Source organism: Malaclemys terrapin, chromosome 5, assembly GCF_027887155.1.
Source record: "Malaclemys terrapin pileata isolate rMalTer1 chromosome 5, rMalTer1.hap1, whole genome shotgun sequence".
Classification (NCBI taxonomy): Eukaryota; Metazoa; Chordata; order Testudines; family Emydidae; genus Malaclemys; species Malaclemys terrapin.
In genome coordinates, this window is record NC_071509.1 from 4,581,580 (window position 1) to 4,600,669 (window position 19,090).

The 19,090-nt window shown below is 48.9% G+C and overlaps 1 protein-coding gene across 1 annotated transcript in view; it reads right to left on the reverse strand.

Annotated features, from left to right (window-relative positions):
- The window catches only part of LOC128838700 (cytochrome P450 26B1), a 36,382-nt gene extending 17,746 nt beyond the window's left edge, over positions 1-18,636 (reverse strand). Inside the window, exons 1-2 of the mRNA XM_054031096.1 lie at positions 17,868-18,636; positions 13,792-14,016 (exon numbers count right to left, since the gene is read on the reverse strand). Coding sequence (XP_053887071.1) covers positions 13,792-14,016; positions 17,868-18,071 — 429 coding nt within the window. The 5' untranslated portion in view covers positions 18,072-18,636. The remainder of the gene's footprint in view (positions 1-13,791; positions 14,017-17,867) is intronic.
- Positions 18,637-19,090: the final 454 nt, after the last annotated feature.

Sequence of the window (19,090 nt, forward strand, 5' to 3'; positions counted from 1 at the left end):
CTCCAAAAGTACTTTTCAAACCCTAGCCCTTCAAGGGATCCCTTCTATTTCACCACCACCGGCAGGCTGGCTAATGACGTGGAGCGACACTGCTGGGAGTCCTTCCCATGTTCCATTGGTCCGTGGCCCGTGTACCGTAAGATAGGGCGCAGCACAAAAACAGACTCACTGGTACCTTCGTTAGCCACCCTGGCAACCAGACCAATGGATTATAGAGACAACTCCCCCCACTCCTACGGGGCAGGTTCGAGGCACATTGGTGGGGTAGTGGATGAGGGAAGCTACCCTGACCACTGTCCATGCTGTACCCATTTTCTTGCATACACAATACCCCCCACCCCCAATCAACTACGGTCGTGGCAACTCACTAAGCAGCCAATATGCAAGGCGTTCTCTCCAGTGCCCCAGGGACGTCTGTCTATATAAGAAGCAAGGTAGGTAGAACTGGATGCCTGGTGCAGGGGAAGGCACCCCCAGACCCGAAAGCACACTGGGCAATAGGGGAGGTGTGAATGCAGGAACATAGGGATGGCCGGACTGGCTCAGCCCCAAGGTCCGTCTAGCCCAGTATCCCGTCTCTGACAGTGGCCAGCGCCAGCTGCTTCAGAGGAAGGTAACCTGGCAAGAGGCAGCCGTGGGATCCTCTGCTCCCAGAGCACAGCCCCAAGCGCCTGGAGAAGAGGGACTGATGTTGTCATTGAGCCCCGAGAGCTGTGCAAATTCCTGGGGCTCTAAAAGCGTTTTGTGCCACAAAATGAAAAAAAAAAAAAAAAACCACACAAAAATACACCCCGCCCCCGCGCAAACACCCTGCCACCCATCACCTGCCAAAGAGCTAGGGAGGGTTAGTCTAGGGATCCCTTCCCAACTCTGAGGAGAGGGTAAGTGGCTACTCTGACACTCAGAGAGTTGCTCCATTGTCAGAACTGGAAGCCCACCTCCCCTGCCTACCGCTCTCTTCTTATGTATGTCGCCTCTTTGTCTCCCAGCAGCTAGAGCCAGGATAGACCCACTGAGTCTTGTCTAGCCCGTCTTGCTGCCAACTAGGGTCTGTTCCCTGTTGTACAAGATGGCCCGTACCCAGCACCTCCTAGCTCCAAGGAAGTTTGGCTGGCTGGCCCAGCCGCTCCCGAACCCTGGGTATATCAGGATTCACTTGCACTGAGATTTATCATGGGCTCGCCTCCAATGCGTTTAGACTCAGTATTCACACCTACGCCTCAAACAGCTCCCACTTAGACCTCTGTAACCAACCACCCGGGCTCCTTAAAATACTTCCTCTCCGTCCCCCCTCAAGCCTCTTCTCTCAAAACTAAATAATCCCACTTGCCAATGTGTTCTTCTGTACATTCCCCTCCCTGGTCTGGCCTGGCCCCCCCTTCCAACTCCCCAAGAATGCTCCAATGCAATGGAGCGACTTCCCAGCTGCAAGGGGGATTCAGTCCCAACAGGTCTCTCCTTCGCAAACGCATCCCTTCCTGCTTCTAGGCTAAAATCCCTGCGCCCTCTAGTGAACATTTGCCGAATAGCTCTGGTCATCTAGTCTAGGGAGTCAGGAGGGAAGGGAGGAAGGGAAGGTTAAAGCACAGAAGGGAAGGGGAGGCAAAGGAGACTCCTTTTTCTCAGATGAATTAATAGCAAAAGCTTCCTGCCAGTAAGAGCTTATTAGGCTGCAGGACGGTCGCCCAAGGAAAGGGGAGAAACCCCCTTTGCAGAAAGAAGAACAGGAGTACTTGTGGCACCTTAGAGACTAACAAATTTATTAGAGCATAAGCTTTCGTGGACTACAGCCCACTTCTTCGGATGCATCCGAAGAAGTGGGCTGTAGTCCACGAAAGCTTATGCTCTAATAAATGTGTTAGTCTCTAAGGTGCCACAAGTACTCCTGTTCTTCTTTTTGCGGATACAGACTAACACGGCTGTTACTCTGAAACCCCTTTGCAGAGTCATTTAAAGCTAGACTAGACAGGCCCCCGAGGCACGGTCTGTAGGGAACAGTCCTGCACTGCCAGGGAAAACCGGACTGGCTGACCTGATCTATAACGTTCTATGGCTGATATGAGACTCACCCAGCCCTGCCCGATTCTCCACTTAGGGTGACCAGACAGCAAGTGTGAAAAATCAGGACAGGGCGTGGGGGGCAATAGGCACCTATATAAGACAAAGCCCTGAATATCAGGACTGTCCCTATAAAATCAGAACCTCTGGTTACACTATCCCCACCTGGAATCCACACCTTAGTCAGGAGGTACATACATCACTGGGTTTTAGTCCCAGATTTATTCCCCTTCCTTGTGCTACACAGGTCTGCTGTGATCCTTGTGGCTTGTTAGTCAAAAGCTGACTCTGGAGTCAGAGGGGATAGAAAAATGCGTACTCCTCAAAGAAATTACTTACCCCCCACACACGCATGCACCCTTTCGCCCACGAATCAGAAAGAGAGCCCACCATCCAGAATGCGGATTAACAGACCCTGTCTGGAAACTTCCGAATACGCCTCTTCTTGCAACAAAAACAGGATATTTAAGGATTTACGGTTATCCTAAGGCAGAAAATTCTTGCCCGGTGTCTCAGCTCCCTGGATCCACAGAGAGTTCCAGCTACGCGTGACAATGAGAGGTGCCTCTTCGCTGTCTGATGTGAACCCCACAGACCTATTGCATTTCAGCTATTCCCTGAGGCACACCAGAGAGGAGAAGCAGTATCCCTTTATACGCCTTTGGCTCGTCCCCACAGTATTTTCATGGACAGTTATCTTGTTTGAAAGAGGTTTGGTTTAGGGGGAGTCTAGTGCATGCACGGTTTCTTTTCAGGCCCTGAAAACGAAACCCTCCATTTATCCAGTGCCAGTACAGCTCTCATCACACTGCCCACTCCAACGTGCCTCGACCCTGGCCTCTCGGAATGGGTGAGACGCTCAGTCTCCATGGCCCATTCAGTTCCTGACCTCAGCTATTGCGGACGCCGATGGGGAGTTTGACAACACGGACGCCAGTCCAGCAGGATCCGGATTGAGGTCGATGAGATTGATTTCCCATTGGCCACTCAACAGCCATCTGGCAGTCACTACAGACCTGTGTGGGACTCGAACCAGCGACTGAGTGGCAATAGGGTTCCTGATTTCACCACCACTTGGCCCAGAGTTGCTCTCTTCCTGCTGCTCAACCCCAAAGAGAAGGGAACAAAGACTGTTAATGAAAAGCCCCATAGGAAGAGGACTGGCCTCTATGCCCTTTGAGAACAGGCCTCTGGAACATGGCTGTCCCATGAGTGGTGACTCAGTGCTCCCTGGACATGACCTGAGTCCATCAGCCTCGCCCCTGCAATGTTTGGACGGGATGCCAGCTAGGACAGGTGCGTATTCCCTGCCTCCCCTGAGTTGTTGGTCCAGCCCTAGAAAATGAATACGCTAATAGCACGTTAACACAACACTCTCTGCTGAGCGCCAAAGGTTACTTTGGCTGCAGTGGTTGTCTCTCAGCTACTTAAATTATCAGCCGCTGCTCTCCGCATGAGCCCAGGAAACACCAAACAGTTTCTAAACCTTGACCGGAGAGGTTTAGTCACCTCAGTCAAGGGCCAGACAAGTATTTGCTCCAACCCTGCCATCCCAATTGTAGCCACATGGTAGCGGATGTCCTCCTTCCTCCAAAGCATCAGTGGTTGGCCACGGCTAGAGGCAGGATACCCAACTTGATGGCTCAATGGCCTTGCAAAGCTCTGGCTGCCTGGCTCACGAGCAGGAGGGTTTATGGAATGGAAGGGAAAACAAACTAAGATGCACTGAGCAGTCACAGACAAGGCCACCAAGCCAAAGGTGTTCAAAAGAAAAATACTTTTTCAGTTGCTATTTTTACACTTGGTAATGTACGTAAATGGGCTTCTTCATTTCACACACACACACACACACACAGAGCAAAGATACGAGGCTGATTGCTGCCTTTCCGGCGCTCTAAAAGCCATCTGTGCTGTGCAAGAGGGAAAGAGCCTCTGGCTGGAATATCATTGAACAAGACGGATGCCATGTGCCACATGCAGAAATTGACTAGTAGCCTTTTAGAGTGGCCCTTCTCATCCCCCATTCCCATCTTCCTCAGTGGCATATTGTCATCAATTGGCAAATACATTGTTGGAGGGATTTACGGCCTCTTGAGAGATAATTGGTAAGGTGGAAGCTAAGAATCTGAACTACATGGAGTTTTCTCATCAAAGCCCAGCATTCTCTAAACTGTGGGGCTGTGCACAGCCTGCCAGTGGGGTGTGTAATGCAGAAATTTCTCCCGGTGGAGGATGAGAGAGCAGTGAATCCGGTTGCAGTAGGGACCCCAAGTGACAGGTCAAAGCCAAAGAGGTTGCTGTCGGCCTCAAAGGACCATTACTGGAAACTCAAGTTGGTTGGAAATTTTTTGAGAGAACAGTTTTCCATCGGAAAGTGCAGCGTCATCGGAACGGAAATGTTTTGCAGGAATGCATCGGTGGTAATTAAATTTTTGGCGGGAAAAATGTTAAATGCATCATTCCAACTTTACCTTGTTTCAATTCAATTTGTCTCCATTTATTTTGTTTCTGCTTTGATAGTCTATTAAAATTAAAATGTTGATACGATACTAGAGCCATATATTACAAATATGTATAAATATTGTATATCGTCATATAACGTTTCAACACGACTGCCACAAAACAGTTCCATGTTAACAACACAAAATGTTTTGATAGTTTCAAACTGAATTTTTTTCAGAATTTTCATTTTGTGGGGGAAATTTTGCGGGGGAGGGGGGCGGGGTTGGTCCAATTCGGAATGAAAACAAATGAATGGACATTTCCAATTTCCGATCAGCTGTCCTGAAAACCCACTGCTTCCTTGGCTGTGAAGACTAAGGCCTTCCTCCAAAGCCCATTCAAACCAATGGGAGCCTTTCCACTATTTCAGCGAACTGTCAATCAGGCCCTAATAACACAGGTCATTTTTTTCCAAGCGTTCGTCAGAAATGGGGACTGGCTGCCTTATGGGGAGCAGGATACAAAGCCTTAAACCTACATGGCAGCTGCGACCAAATGCTATTACCCATCCAAAGGATGTTCATTAGACGTGATGAGGGGAGCTCTCTCATCTCTGTCCAATCCCGGTCTGTCGTGTTTTACATCCCAACCTCCCCCTAATCCTCCCCTCTGGCTCAGTGACCATGGGAGCCTGAAGTCTCCCGCGAAGCACATTACCAAGCCAGCATGTAGGGAGAAGGGCCCCTAACCCTGCCTGTGCTGTACAAGTGTAGCAAGAGCACCAAGAAATCAAAGCCTCTCCCTACGTCCGATAAGTCACAATATTACCAGGGCCCTAACCTCACTCAGCAACATGGGTTCTATTTTAAATCCCCTCTTGAACCTTCAACATATATCCTTGGTGGAGTCAGTGACCCACACTGGTATGGGCCACCGGGCGATCCAGCTGCAGGGACACCTGTGGCCGGAAAAGCTAAATTAGCTCACACCTGATCCCCAGTCGAGATCTGCTGCTCAGCTAACAAGGAGCCCGGGGCCCCCGGCCCAGATGGATCATTTGATTTTTTTTTTTTCCATGGTGAGTTTCCAAGACTCCAGACTAGGCTTGGAGTGGCAGAGAATCCCATTAAGTGTATTTGGGAAGGATAATAGCCAGCGTCCCTCTGTCCATTGCCCTTGTAGTAGGTTAGGAGGATCCAACCCTAGGGAAATAGCTGTTGTGTGATGCAATCTGGCCCATTCTAAAGGCCGAATAAATGTGCTCTTATGAGTACCAGGCAGGGATGGGTTAGCAGACTCCATCAGAGACGGGGACATCACCCCAGCCCTGCCTTCAGCTTTGTTGTCTGAATCTTCAAGTGGGAGAGGAAAGTTCCCAAGAGCCACATCCAACACATCCCTGGCAATTACCATATTTATCCCAGTGCTTAAACACTCTTCAATTTCCATCGATAATTAAGGTTCCCTCGTTTTCAGTGGTATCCCCTCGGCCCTTTGCACAGGTGTAAAGAACAGTGCAAGGCAGCGGAGAATAATGCAACTAAAAGTAACCGCATGAAAGTAAGAGCAGGAAAATGGAAGCAGAATCACAAGAAAAACTGCCTAGACAGCAAGATTCCTTGGACTGGAAGAGCACTCAGATACCAGAGCAATGAGTGGGATAATACAACCTAAATAGAATCGGTAGTTGAGACACTTAGAAGTGGAGGATGGATTAGATCACTGAAAGTTGCTACCCAATCTCTGTGATTCGTACATGGCGTTCTATACTCCCTGCCCTGCTCTGTTGCAGTACGCTGTTGAACCACTGCTATGTTGCACCCCAGAGATGGTTGTGTTTCCAGGGTAGGCAAAGAGCATTTGGGGTAAAGCACTACCTTAAATTTCTAGATGTCTCAGACGACATCTGGCATCTTTGGATGATAGTAATAATAATACCCAGCTCTCGTATAGCGCTTTTCATTAGCAGATGTCAAAGCGCTTTACAAAGGAGATCAGTATCCTTATTCCCATTTTACAGATGGGGAAATGGAGGAACAGAGAAGGGAAGTCACTTGCCCAAGCTGGTTAAACAGGGCTCTAGTGGAAGGTGGAGGAAGCAAGGTGGCCTGCTTAGAAAAGCCTATGCTCCCAGGATAGCTGTACAATTGCTGGTGTATGACCAAAGGGATTGCACTGTAAAATATCCTTAAAGCTTGCAAGGCATTTCAGGATGAAAGGTGTTATGAAAATGCAAAATATTATAGGAGGCAGCATATCCACACGGGTGTTTTTTGTTAAAGCTCTTGGAGTTACCCTGGATTTTCTCTGAGAGTCAGATCCGGTCTAAACTCAGGGAGCCAGCCTCAGTGACAATCTCTCAGTCGGGACATGATCCTGTACAACGGGAGTCTTTCCACTGACTCCAATGGGCTTTGCATCAGGCCCTTTGCATGTGAACTAAAACTCATTGGGCCAGATCCCCTAATGGCACAAAGTGGCATAGGTCCACTGATGTGCCAGCTGAAAAGTCCGTGGAGCCCTGCTGATTCACGCCAGCTGAGGATCTGGCCCCATCAGGACGGAGGAGATGGTTTCCTTTCCGCCATATGATTTATACTCCATGGCAACACGGGCGAAAAGGTTCAATGGTAAACGTAAAATATTTTAAGAAGTTGGATCAGGGCTTTCATGATGTGAAAAGGTACCTTCCCGCCCCCCTCCCTTTGCCCCTGCCCACAGCAGCTGGTTTGTATTTGGTTGTAAATTTATGGCCCCTTTTGTGTTCTTAATCCTCTCGCAAACTATATTAAAGCCTCAGACCTTTCTACTTGGTGCTAATAAGCTCAACACTTGTATGCCTCCGAGGCAGAACATTAACTGTGGTGTGGTAATGAATGCTGTAGTTTTGGACACTGGAGCAGTGAGACAAAGCAGGCCACTTGGCTTATGCCACAGTTTGCTTCCTCCAGAACTCCCAGGGTCTGGGACTTGGGGGGATGGGGAGGGGTTTAAGCCAGCTGTGTCTGTTTTTAGGACTGCCATGCTGGAACAGACCAAGAGTCTATCTAAACTAGAATCCTGTTATTAATACTGAATGTTTCAGAAGAAGGTGTTACCCTTCACCCCATACACACACCATAATGCAACTACCTGTACAATACTACTCCATGCAAGAGAAAATTCCTTCCTGACCCCAATTGGATGACCTGTCTATGCCCTGAAGCATAAGAGCTGAGAGCCTTCCAATTTTTTTTATTTATTTATTTTTTGGTGCTAGCCAAGTTTGGCTGTAGAAACTATTATTATTCATAGACGCGTGTGATTCATGTTACTTACATTTCCTTATTGATCCTTCACATTTTACAAAGCACAAACCCATTTCCCCTAAACCCCACCACACAGCAGATTTTTCTCCTCATCTCTTACATGTAAATATGGATTTCAGGTCATGTCCTCCCAGGACCCAAATCCTTTGCCAACCCTAAAATACATAGGGCCAGATTCTACTTTAGCATATGCTGGTATAAATCCAGAGCAACTGCATTCACTTCAGTGGAGTTGTCCGGGTATAAATGAGAATAGAATTATGTCCATAATATTTAACTATTTAAATATATAATAGTGCCCTCTCTACATGGCATGTAGGATACAGCATTCAGTTCTGAGTGGTTAGGAACCGGAGAGGGGCCAATACATTAAGGGGAATTGAGTGAAGCGTAACAAAAATGAGCAAGGGGCTCATTTATTAGAAGCCTCGAAACAGCGTGAATGTCTGCAGTGAGGATGACCAAGATTGGGGTATGACATCAGTCTGACAAGTACTTCAGAGACTGAAGTGGGGTAACACCAAAGAGGGAGAAGAATTGTTTAGGGTGATCTAAGAAGGGATAGCCCCAGGGATAAGACTGAGCAAAGGAAAAATCATAGGCTAAATGTCCGGCAGACATGTGTGGAACTGTTCAAGGGCAGGAACTCCTATCAACTGAGGAGCTGATTTTAAAAAGCGATTTCAGTGGGAGAGACAGGTGCTCAACCACTATGAAAAATCAGGTCCTTAGACAAATGTATTGTACTGCAGGGCACAATCCCATCCTGGCAGAGGGATGCAAGAGCAGAACCCAGAGCAGCGCGTCTTTGCAGACTATGCAGACAGCGTATGATTTCAGGAAGGGGGTGTCTCATGCTTAGACTGTCAGTAATTTAGAGCAGGGGCTGTTCTTTTGTTCTGGGTTTGTCCAATGCCTAGCCCTGGTCCATGACTGCGGCTCTGAGAAGCTACGATAATACAAATAATCAACAACATTATAACAGCATCGCCTCGCTGGGTAAACTAGTGCCTGTATTTGTGACAGCTGGAGTGTTTTCTGTGCCTGATCACACACCCGAGCAGGAGGGAGCCTTGGCTGTGGTAGCTATTTTCAGTCTCATGCGCTCAGTTTGAAGTGGCAGGCTGTATATTTACAAGCTCCCTCCATGTGGGTGCATGGGGTTGGTGCTAGTTTGCTGCATAAGCCCAAAGCTGGAAATGTTTTTTTTCAAAGCCAGCTAACGTTCTTCTCTAACTTCAGTGTAAACCCTGTGATCCAACCACAGTAACAACCACTAGGTACATATTGATCTGGGGCTTCCATTGCTTGCAAATGTTCTTATCCCTCGGTTTCATCTTGGGCCAAGGATGAAGCCACCTTTGATGATATCAGCCATAAACAGATATGATTGCTTAAATGTGCAGTCCTACCAAGGAGACTGCATGCAGCTCCTTTCTCACCTTTCCACCCCAGCCCCTGAGCTGTTTGGTTCTGGAGCAAGGCGGTTCTTTAGCCACAGATGCACACTCCAATAAAGACTAACGAGTTAATTTCCCAAAGGCAAGCTTTCTCCAGTTTATATTCACTTGGACAACCACATGCGGAGGAGTTTTAATAAACGGAGGAGGGGAAAGCCGTGAGCTGCCATAGCTACAGACTTTAATACAGCGTAATAGGAATACTTTGTTCTTCTTTAGCACCTTTCATCCCAGGATCACAAAGCCCTCTACAAATGTTAAGAGATTAAAGCCTCAAGCACAGAGAAGTCAAGTGATTTGTCCAAGATCACAGGCTGTGGCGAAAACCTAGATCTCCTGATCCAAGAGTCCATGGCAAAGCAAGGAATAGAAGTACCTAATCATCCTAGCTCCCAGATCCTGGTTCTAACCCCTACTCCACAGTAGCTCTGCCTCACCTCAAACATTCTCATTGTGTGAGACGTTTTGACCTGGAATGGACAAGGCAATGGAGATGAATACTGCAGAGAACAATCATCCTTCATTTTGCTCTCCACTGGGGAGAGACTAGATGATGTAAAACATCATCTTCTGTCGATAAGGCATCGGAGAAAACCTGCCACATGGCCTAGGCTGTTAAAGTTGTCCTAAGTATATGGCTTCCACTTCCTCACATGCCCTGAAGTACATTCTTGCTAACACTCCCTTCAACACCAATAGCAGGATGAGAAGAGTTAGAAATTAATAATAATAATAACTGCAAAACAAATAGCAGCTTCGGATCGAGACTGCTTTGTCCAAAAGAAACCTGAGACTACCGTCTGTGGCAGGGCACCTGACCTGACAGGACCTTGGGCTGGTCATCATCTTGTCTACACCAGCCAGAGTACAGAGATACAGCCAAGAACAAAATGATCTTTGTTTTCTTCGTATTTGAAACATGTTTGTCTGATTTCCAAGGGAGTAACTTACTTAGAACTGCCTCCCATCCAGGGCAAGGACATGCTTGTGTGCATGGAAAAGAATGATTCAAGTGACTGCCAGGTAAATAGTTGCACTTGGGCACACACCAGATGCTGACAATCAAGAAAACAATAATTGAGAGGAAAGCTGACCAGGGAAGGCAAGGGAACCAGACTAAGTTTTTTCAGAGGAAACTGATCCAGCAAGCTTAATCTATTGGTACAACAGTAGATGTTGCTGAAAGAGAAAACTTAACAGTCACCACAGAAAAATACCTCATTAAAAATGGTTAGCATCTAAAAATGTCTCTCATTCTCCCTTCCCATCCCCCATGCCCCTAATCCTTGAAGGTAGCTTGTGTTTATTTATGATGTCAGCCAGAATTCAAATGGAAGGTAGGCTTAGACTAGCTGAGGAAACAGCGTATAGGGTTTGGATGACACCAAAATCTTATTCGATTTCAGCTCCGCTCAAGTCAAAATTTTGTGAGAATATTTGGTGTCATGAGGTTCTGGCCACATTCTAATTGGAAAATAGGCCCCCGAGTTTTGGATCAGACATGGAACCAAACCATGTGGGCTGGGGTTTTCAGATTGGGGAATTCGGATCTTAACATGCCATCCCTTTCCACACTCACAAAATTTGGCCTGCATCTAGGGGATGTTGTTCCCCCTCGGTAAAAATAAAGTAACTGGTTTAATGTGTCGAGAGAAAGTAAAGGCGTAGGATGGAAAACTCCCCTTGTGAAATGCTTATCATTCAAGTTCTGATGTCAGCACCTCGGTGTTCAGTTGAGGTACAAATCATTAGTAAACCTGAAGGGCTCTATAGGCAGGTGTGAAGACCTTTTAAGTGTATTCCCTTTCCATTACCTCATTCCCATAACCTACTCTCTTCCCCCACTCCTCTATTTTTTTTCCTGAGGTCTAAACTTCATGGTTTTATTAAAGCTTCCACCTACTGAGATTTCAACCAAAGGTCCTCAGCTCCCCCTTGTTTGCAATAAAGAAGAAACATCTTTCCTTCCCTGAGGGAAACGAAAAAAATATTTACATGGACCTTCGAGTAATTGTTTGACTCTGCCCCCTTCCTCAATAGGAAACTTGAGGGAGCTGAAATTGCAGGCTTCAGCACAGCTCGGTTTCCTTCCTGCAGCCATCCCAAAGTTAGCATCGCTCTTTTTAGCATTGTATAACCAGGCCTCCTCTCCTCTCCCTCAAGCAGCCCAAGCTACGCCCCCATCATAGAGGGAGCAGGGTCATCTCTTTTGTGTGCAGTATCACACCCACATCCTGATACTACAATGGGGCGCATTGTTATATACTAAAAAAAACCCACAACAACTCAAATTTGCAAACTGAAATCCAATACAATGAATTCTATTAAATTCTCTGTAGGTTCTTATACTGTGCTCATCACTGGAGTGTCCAAGCATCTTCCAATAGTGCATTAAGAGATGGGATTAAAATCTCTCATCTTCTCCCCGGGGGATAAACGTGCCTGGTAGAGTGTTTTGTTTTGGTAGGGTGTTCCCCCGCCCCAACACACACACACAGCCTGCTTTGTGTTTATGTTAGAGAAGGCAAGGTCAATGAACCATTATGGGTCTTCAGTATGCAACAGTATACCTGGGTCCATTCAGCATGCAGCAGTATTGTGAGATAATGGTTACAGTCTTATATGTTTTGTGTCTCTTATTCTACTGTCCAAATGAAAGAAAGCTCAGAAAGATTTCTGGTGAGAATCAAAGGGTACACGGGGGAACCGATTGCCCCTCTGGAATCCAGGCAATCCACAATACAAATACCTGGAGGTCAGGCCACTATCTCGTGCTAATGCAGTGCATTATGGGCCCGAATGCCAGTGTTTGTCTGCTAACGCCCAGATCTTGCCATGAGCTCTGTGGGGTCCCCTGGGCGCAGAAATTCTGCCTGCAAGGAACGCATTGCAGGGTAGGTACCTGGGACTGTAAACTCTAGGGAGGAGCAAATGCTGCGATCCTGATCTCTGTTACTCCCGAGTAATTCTCCTGAAGGCAATGGTTCCCTACAGTGTATATTCTAAGAATTGCCCTTTCCTCTGTGCTTAGATCAGATGTATTATTATGAGAGAGCTCTTAGCATGCTGGGCAATGCATAGGTCGCAGAGGAAGACAGAGGGACAGGTGCTGCTCTCAAGTTACCCTGGGGGTTAGGTCAGTGAATCAGAATCCGAAGTCAGTCCTATAGCATCGGCTTTCAACCCTTCCTGACTGAGATCAGAATCTAGCCCTAGGAGTTCGCCTGCGTTCAGTGCAATGCCTGGCATGCTGATGAAGCTCTATAAAAAAACCAGAGCCCAGCACAGGTGAAAGCAGGAGACTGCTTGAAACGCACACTAAGGAACCAGCAACAGGGGGTCCTGTGGCACCTCTAAGAACCTCACTTCTTCAGATGCATCTGTGAGGTTCTTACCCACGAAAGCTTATGCTCCCAATACATCTGTTAGTCTTAAAGGTGCCACAGGACCCTCTGTTGCTTTTTACAGATTCAGACTAACACGGCTCCCCCTCTGATGTAAGGAACCAGTGGGTGCTGGCTGGAAACTACCGTTCTGCGCCTTTGAAATAACAACGTCATTGATCACTAAAGAGGCTGTCTCTCCCCTTGCATTCTCAGGGACACGGACAGCCTCCCCCGCCCCCGGCACAGCCCTGGCGTTGCCCTTTTAAGAGGGGAGCGGATGGACAGAACTCGATCGGTTTTCAGGTTACTGCGGTTCAAGTCACACGTGCCACCGGCTGCAATTGGGGAAGGGGAGCCCCAGAAGGGAAGGGGGATGTGCCGCTCTCTGACCTCCCCAGTCTCTCCCCGCCCCCCCCCCCCCCCACGACAGACCTATAGCAAGTCCATGGATAAATCCAGAAGCGCTGACGAGCCCGAATTTCCTCCCCATCCCCCATCCCCGCGCTCCGCCTCGGAAAGAAGCTGGCGCTGCCGGCGTCCCTCCCTGGGCTGATCTCGACCAGCAGCAGCGCCCTCTTAGCAGTCGAGCTTGGAGCTCGGCCGGGCGGGCCCTCGTGTGCTGAGCCCCTCGGGGATCGCCCTGCTCCCGACGGGTATGCAGAGCTGCCGGGAAGCCCGCACCAGCCGGCTGCCAGCCCTCACCCCCACGCGGGCCCGCTCGCATCTCTCCATCGCCCTTTTAAATTCCTCAAAGGACTCGCGGGGCTGCCGGCAGCGTTCGGAATTTCGAACGCTCGCCCTGCCGCGTTCCATTATCCGAACGCCGCGACTCTGCTGGGGGCGCCCACGTGCGGAGCGGCCCGACCCGCAGGGGACCCAAGGTCACAAGTTTGCTGCCCCGCCCAGGAGCTGGGCAGTGCCCGTGCTCCCCTCTCCCCCTTCTGTGGCGGAGCAGGGACCCAGATCCCGGGGGGGCGGGGGAGCTCTGGGACAGGGGCCCACTCGCCTGGTTGGGGCACCCCGGGGGGTGAGAGTGGGGGAGGCCTTAAGCTCGCTGCCGCCGGGAGTGGGGGGTACCGTAGTCTCCCTACTCCCCCCCCAAGCTGCTCGCTGTGGGGTGAGGGCCCCGCCCCTTACCTTTCTCTTGTGCCTGTGGATGTCCCCGATGGAGTTGGCCACCGTGTTGGGTCCAAGAAGCATCCTGGTGCTCCGGGGCCACTCCGTGCTCACCAGGTGGTGCTCTCCCATCAGGATCTTCCTCACGTTCTCGGCGCCGGTCACCCGGATTAAGGGGCGTCCCAGCAAGTGAGTCTTAAAGACGTTGCCATATTTCTCCCTCCTGGACGACTGGAAGCAGGATCCCTAGGACAGACACACACACACACCCTGAGCCTGGGGACAGACAATCACTTAGGGGCACCACCCTAAGGACAGGCACCTTTATTGAGATCTCTGCGACTTTTACTTAAAGCCGGGGAGGGGGGGGGTCAAAATGTTAGTAAAGGAGTGGGGGGCTCCTCTGTTTTCTCACCGCGTCCCCCCACTTCCCTCACGCTCCCGCTGGAGGTGGCAGACGGGGAATGCCCTAAAAGGCGCTCCTTGGGATTTCCCAGCGCTGTGATGGGGGGGGGGGGGTCGTGCAGTGCACTGGCTTTTCCAATATTAGGGGCCCAGCCAGGAAAATGTATCCCTGTCGAAACCTCCCTCTCCGTTTAAAGATCCCGGAAAATATTGTGCGGGGGGGGGGGGAATAGATGATGAGCCTGCAGTGTGGCACCCACCCCAGTGACCTTTGATTCACCCCCAAGGGGAGGGTGAAGGCTCCTTTAACCCCAATCAAGACCATCCCTGTACTTTGCAGCCCCTCAGGAACTATGGCCACCAGCCAGTGGCTAATAACAGAAGCCACTGATCCCACAAGCTCCCCGTTGGATTTATGATGAAACGCATTGAAAAGCAGTTTAAAAGGGAAAAAATATGCTACTGTAGTTGCACCGCATAACTGGGAGGAATGCGAAGTGGCTGCCGTGCAGGGAGAGACACATAACTAGACGGATGCCAAGCAGGTCTTGGGCGCGGTCTGGAGAGAAGTTTGGGGAAAGAAGGTGGACTTGGGGGGGAGGGGGCTCCCTTTTCTGGGGCGTCAGACCCACCGGACCGAGGTCCTCGATGTGTGCGAAAGGTCAGCGAGGAGAGACGGCATCGTTTAGCGGGAGGCAATGGGGTCAGCGATGCGGGAAAGTGATGATTTGACGGAGATTTGGACGTGGGTAACTGGGATGGGTTGAGTAATGTGAAACCAATAGGGCGTGTGATTCTGTCCCAGCAAGACTCGGGGGCAGTCTGGCTGGATTGGGTAATGACTGGCATTAAGGTGCATATAACCAATGCTAGTAAAACGATCTCGAGCAACAGGCAGTTGGGAAATACCTTGGTTGGTGGGGGGCAGGAAGGAGGGGGGTTTAGACTGAGACAGCCTGGTGAAATGAACGTATCTATCTAGACACGGTTTTGCATAGCTGCGTGAAATCAAGTATCCTTAAAACTTATCAGGTTGGACTATCAGGGGTGTTGCCGGCTCCCATCAAGCTTGGAGGAGAGGTCGTGTTTGTCACCTTGATACACTCAAGTTCCCTGGATCATCAGGCTAATTTGGAGAACTCCCCTCTTGTCCACACCCCGTCATTGAGTGAAGTGTTGGACCCTGGGCGACAGAGAGGCATTGTTTTCTCTGCCTGGCGCCCTAATGAAGTTAGGGAGTCCTCCTATTACTAATCTTATCCACTACCTCCCGACAAGAAACGTACTGAGATCTCGGCGTCGAGTTCCTACCCCCTTGCCAATGAATGCACAAACTTTACTTAAAGTACCGTGATAGCGAATAGCACGAACACTGGTTGTAAATTGCTCGGTCCCCAACACAGGTAGATCTGTTTCATGCTACTCTTCTCTGTCTGCAAGGGTGAATTAATGACCAAGTCTTCCAATGAGGGCGGATTTAATGGACCAAGGATTTATCCCATAAAGAACAATTCATTCAGGAAACCAAAATAACTCACTGCCCCTTTTCAGTTTCATAACATACCAAAGCTTTACAACTTTTCATGAAATCTGAATTACTTTTAAAGGGTGTAATTGTCTTGGGCTAAGTCAGTCTGCAGATAATGGAGTTTGAATAACTTTTCCACATGCGCGGAGGTTCTTTTGTCATAGAAGGAGGCCAAAAAAAATTGACACCTCCCCCCGAAAAAAAAAACAGAAAGTTTGTGAGAAACTATCAAGTTTGCAAAAGGAGTTTCCCCTTTAAATACAATCGCTTGGAAGAAAAAGTTCCAATCTGCGCTTAACCATTGTAGCTACACAAACTGAAGTGATGTTTGGGGTGGGGGTGTTTATTTTTAAACAAAAGCGCGGTTGTGAATTTTCGATGTTTCAGGTGACCCTGTGTCTTGATCTGCGTAAATATAATTAAAGTGCTTTTTGTGGCATTAATAAAGAGTTATTTGTACAGCATTTCCACTGCCGCACAAAGGCCACCTTTATGTGGTAGGAGTTTCGAGTGGAGTCCAATTTATACAACATTTTGTATTTTTAGCCCTGGACTCTGTTTGGATGGAGCCTGTGGAAAGGGAGAACCCTTTGCTGGTCCCCCTGTAAAAATCTGATAAATTTCTTTAAAAAATAAAGCACTATTGAGAGCATGCAGTTAACTCTTTGGCTGCTGCCAGAAGGTTGGAGCTCTCCTCTTTTACAAGTCGGCTGGCGTGGAAAGAGAGGGTCTCTGGCTGGGTGTTTCCAGAGTTTGTTTTGATTCTGTAACTTGTTATGGCTAGAAATGTTGGGGTCCGAGGGGGAGGGAAAGGTGCCACCGGCATGCACACACACCAGCCCGATGCGTTTTCTGTCTTGTGCGAGGGGAGGAATCCGCACAGAAACCAAGAACGTGTAAACCGGTGTAGCCTCCTCTTCCCAAACCAACCAATGAAATCTGACCTTTGCTCGTTAGAGCATCCTTAAAATAATACATTTGCTAATTCCAGGCGGGTTCCCTCCTAAACCAGTCGAAATGTATTGAACCGGAGTGGTGAATGAAAGCGACCGATTTGTGCATCGAACAGCCTGGATATTGAATTGAGATAGTCTGGACACTTCAAAGCGCTCGTTATTGACAACAGATTGTACTGTGTTTTCACAGGGTATTGGGGATTTGTTCGTTAATAACCAGCCACGCTTCATCAGTACCGCTAAAAGTTAGTTCTCGGACCAGCACACACCGTCGTCCGGGGGTGACTGTATCCAGGTCTTTCGGTCTGGGGCTGATCAAATTCCACAAAACGCTGTTCAGCATTTAACAAGGCTAATCCCGGGTTAATCTAACGATTACCTACAAATGCTTCCCACTCCAGTGGATCTGAGTTACACTGTTTATACATCTAAGCTATGGCAACAACTGCAAATCAGAATCACTTCCCTTCTATCGCTCCTGAATCGACAGTCACCGAGTTTTAAACCAGCCATCCCGCTGGCGGGGGTCGGGATTCGCTTTGATTCCTCCAGGGTGTACTCTGACTTCCAGAAAGGAGCTGATTTTACCTGGCTGACTAATGTAAGTCTGTCCTAGCCTTAAAGGGGCAATGCACCCACTTGGGTCATTTTCGCTGCCAGGCTGGCTTGCAACGGAATGCTAAGAGGTACCCCTCGGGGCAGAACCATGCCCACATGGTGACCCCAGTCCCTGGCGATGATGGGGACCGTTCTGAAGTCTTAAAAGTTCACCCAGCCATCTGCTTGGGCAAAGGGGATCATTTGTAAAGGAGACTGGCTGTTTTTTAGTGGCCAATTAAAACACAATTTCGACGGTCCAGATTTTTTGCCTCCTCGAGCAGTAAATGGTCCCGATCCTTAAATGCACGCTGCTATATTTCAATGAATGCAATTCCTGACCGGCCTGAGAGTTGAGGAGGAAAGCCCAGACAACACTCGGCAGCTCAGAGCAATCCGCTTGCCATGGGCATAAAGTGTTGCAAATCGATAGGCTTCCATTCAGCTCCTCGCTCTGCTTTGAAAACGACCCCCCCACACCCCCCACCCCCCAGAATAAAAGTGCCTCTGAAATCTCCCCCCTGCTCCTGCGAGAATGCATGATGCAATCCCACCGGTGCAAACCAACTGCCCCAGACCACCTTAAATGAAGGAAGGGGAATCCTCCTTACCTGTAGCAGCCAGTGGAACGTTTCTCCGATTAAGGGGAATCCCATAGACCCTTTAGGGATCGGTAACTTGCAGCTTTTGTCGCGAGTAGCTGCCCAGCGCAGCTGCCACAGCTGTTGGGACACTGCCAAGAGTAGAGTCAATGATACCAGGCATGCAGCAAGGGTGGCCAGCGCAGAAACCAGATCAAAACTTTCGAAAAGCATATTTGGAAGGAGAAGGAGGAGGGAGGGGGGGAAAACAACCCAAACCCTCTGAAATGCACCGCACACAGGCACAAAAAAGGCAAATAAAAAGTCACCCACTGGAGCGCTTCATAGAAGGTGAGCTCAGAGCAGGGAAGGGGGAGGAGATCAGAATTTGGGGGGTGGGGTAGGGAGGTGTCTGGTTCTCTTCCCCCCACCACCAGCAGCAAAATAAGATGCCCCTCTCTGAAAACTTTGAAAGTAAACTTTTACAGAGCACACAGCCAAAAAGAAAAAGAAAAAAAACACAACCCACCAACTCGGGGTGTGCAATCAAATTAAAAAAAAGAAGGAAAAAAAACCCCTGTGCAAATGCTATAGGTCTCTTTGCTGCCAATGCAAGCCAGAAAAATATAGCATCTATCTATCTATCTCGTGAAGTCATTCAGCAAAGATCTGGAGAGATGGAGCAGGAATTAAATATATATATAAATAGAGAGAGAGAGAGTTATAGCGCTATATATAGGCCGGTTATTGCAAGCCCTAGACTTTTCTCCACTGGATTGCTGTAAAGAGGGAGGTTGGGTTGTTAAATCCTCTCTCAATGTGAGTTTGAGTAAAAAAGAAAGTCAATGTGTGTGTTTATATAGAGGCAGGGAGGCTGAGTAATGGGCAAGCAGCCAGCTGCTGGCTGCTTCCCCCCCCCCTCACCCCCCCCACCCCCTTCACTTCAGAGGACTTTTTGGAGGCGGGGTGAACGTCTAGGCAGACCGGGCGCTGGAGCGTGCGAGGTTTGGCTGCAGTCCCAGAAAAGAGACAGCCAGGGAGGGTTGTAGAAGGATCAAACTGAGTTTTTCATTTTCCTGTCTGCTGGAATCCACACCTACAACAAGGAGATAAACAAACAAGCGCTCAGCCATGTGGGGGCATCTTTCCCCAGCCCTGGGCAGTTGGAGCAGCTTTCCCCTGGAAAGGGGCGACGGGGGGGAGGGGGTGACTGGGGCATCACCCCTGTTCGCAGCCACTTGTGTTTATTGCTT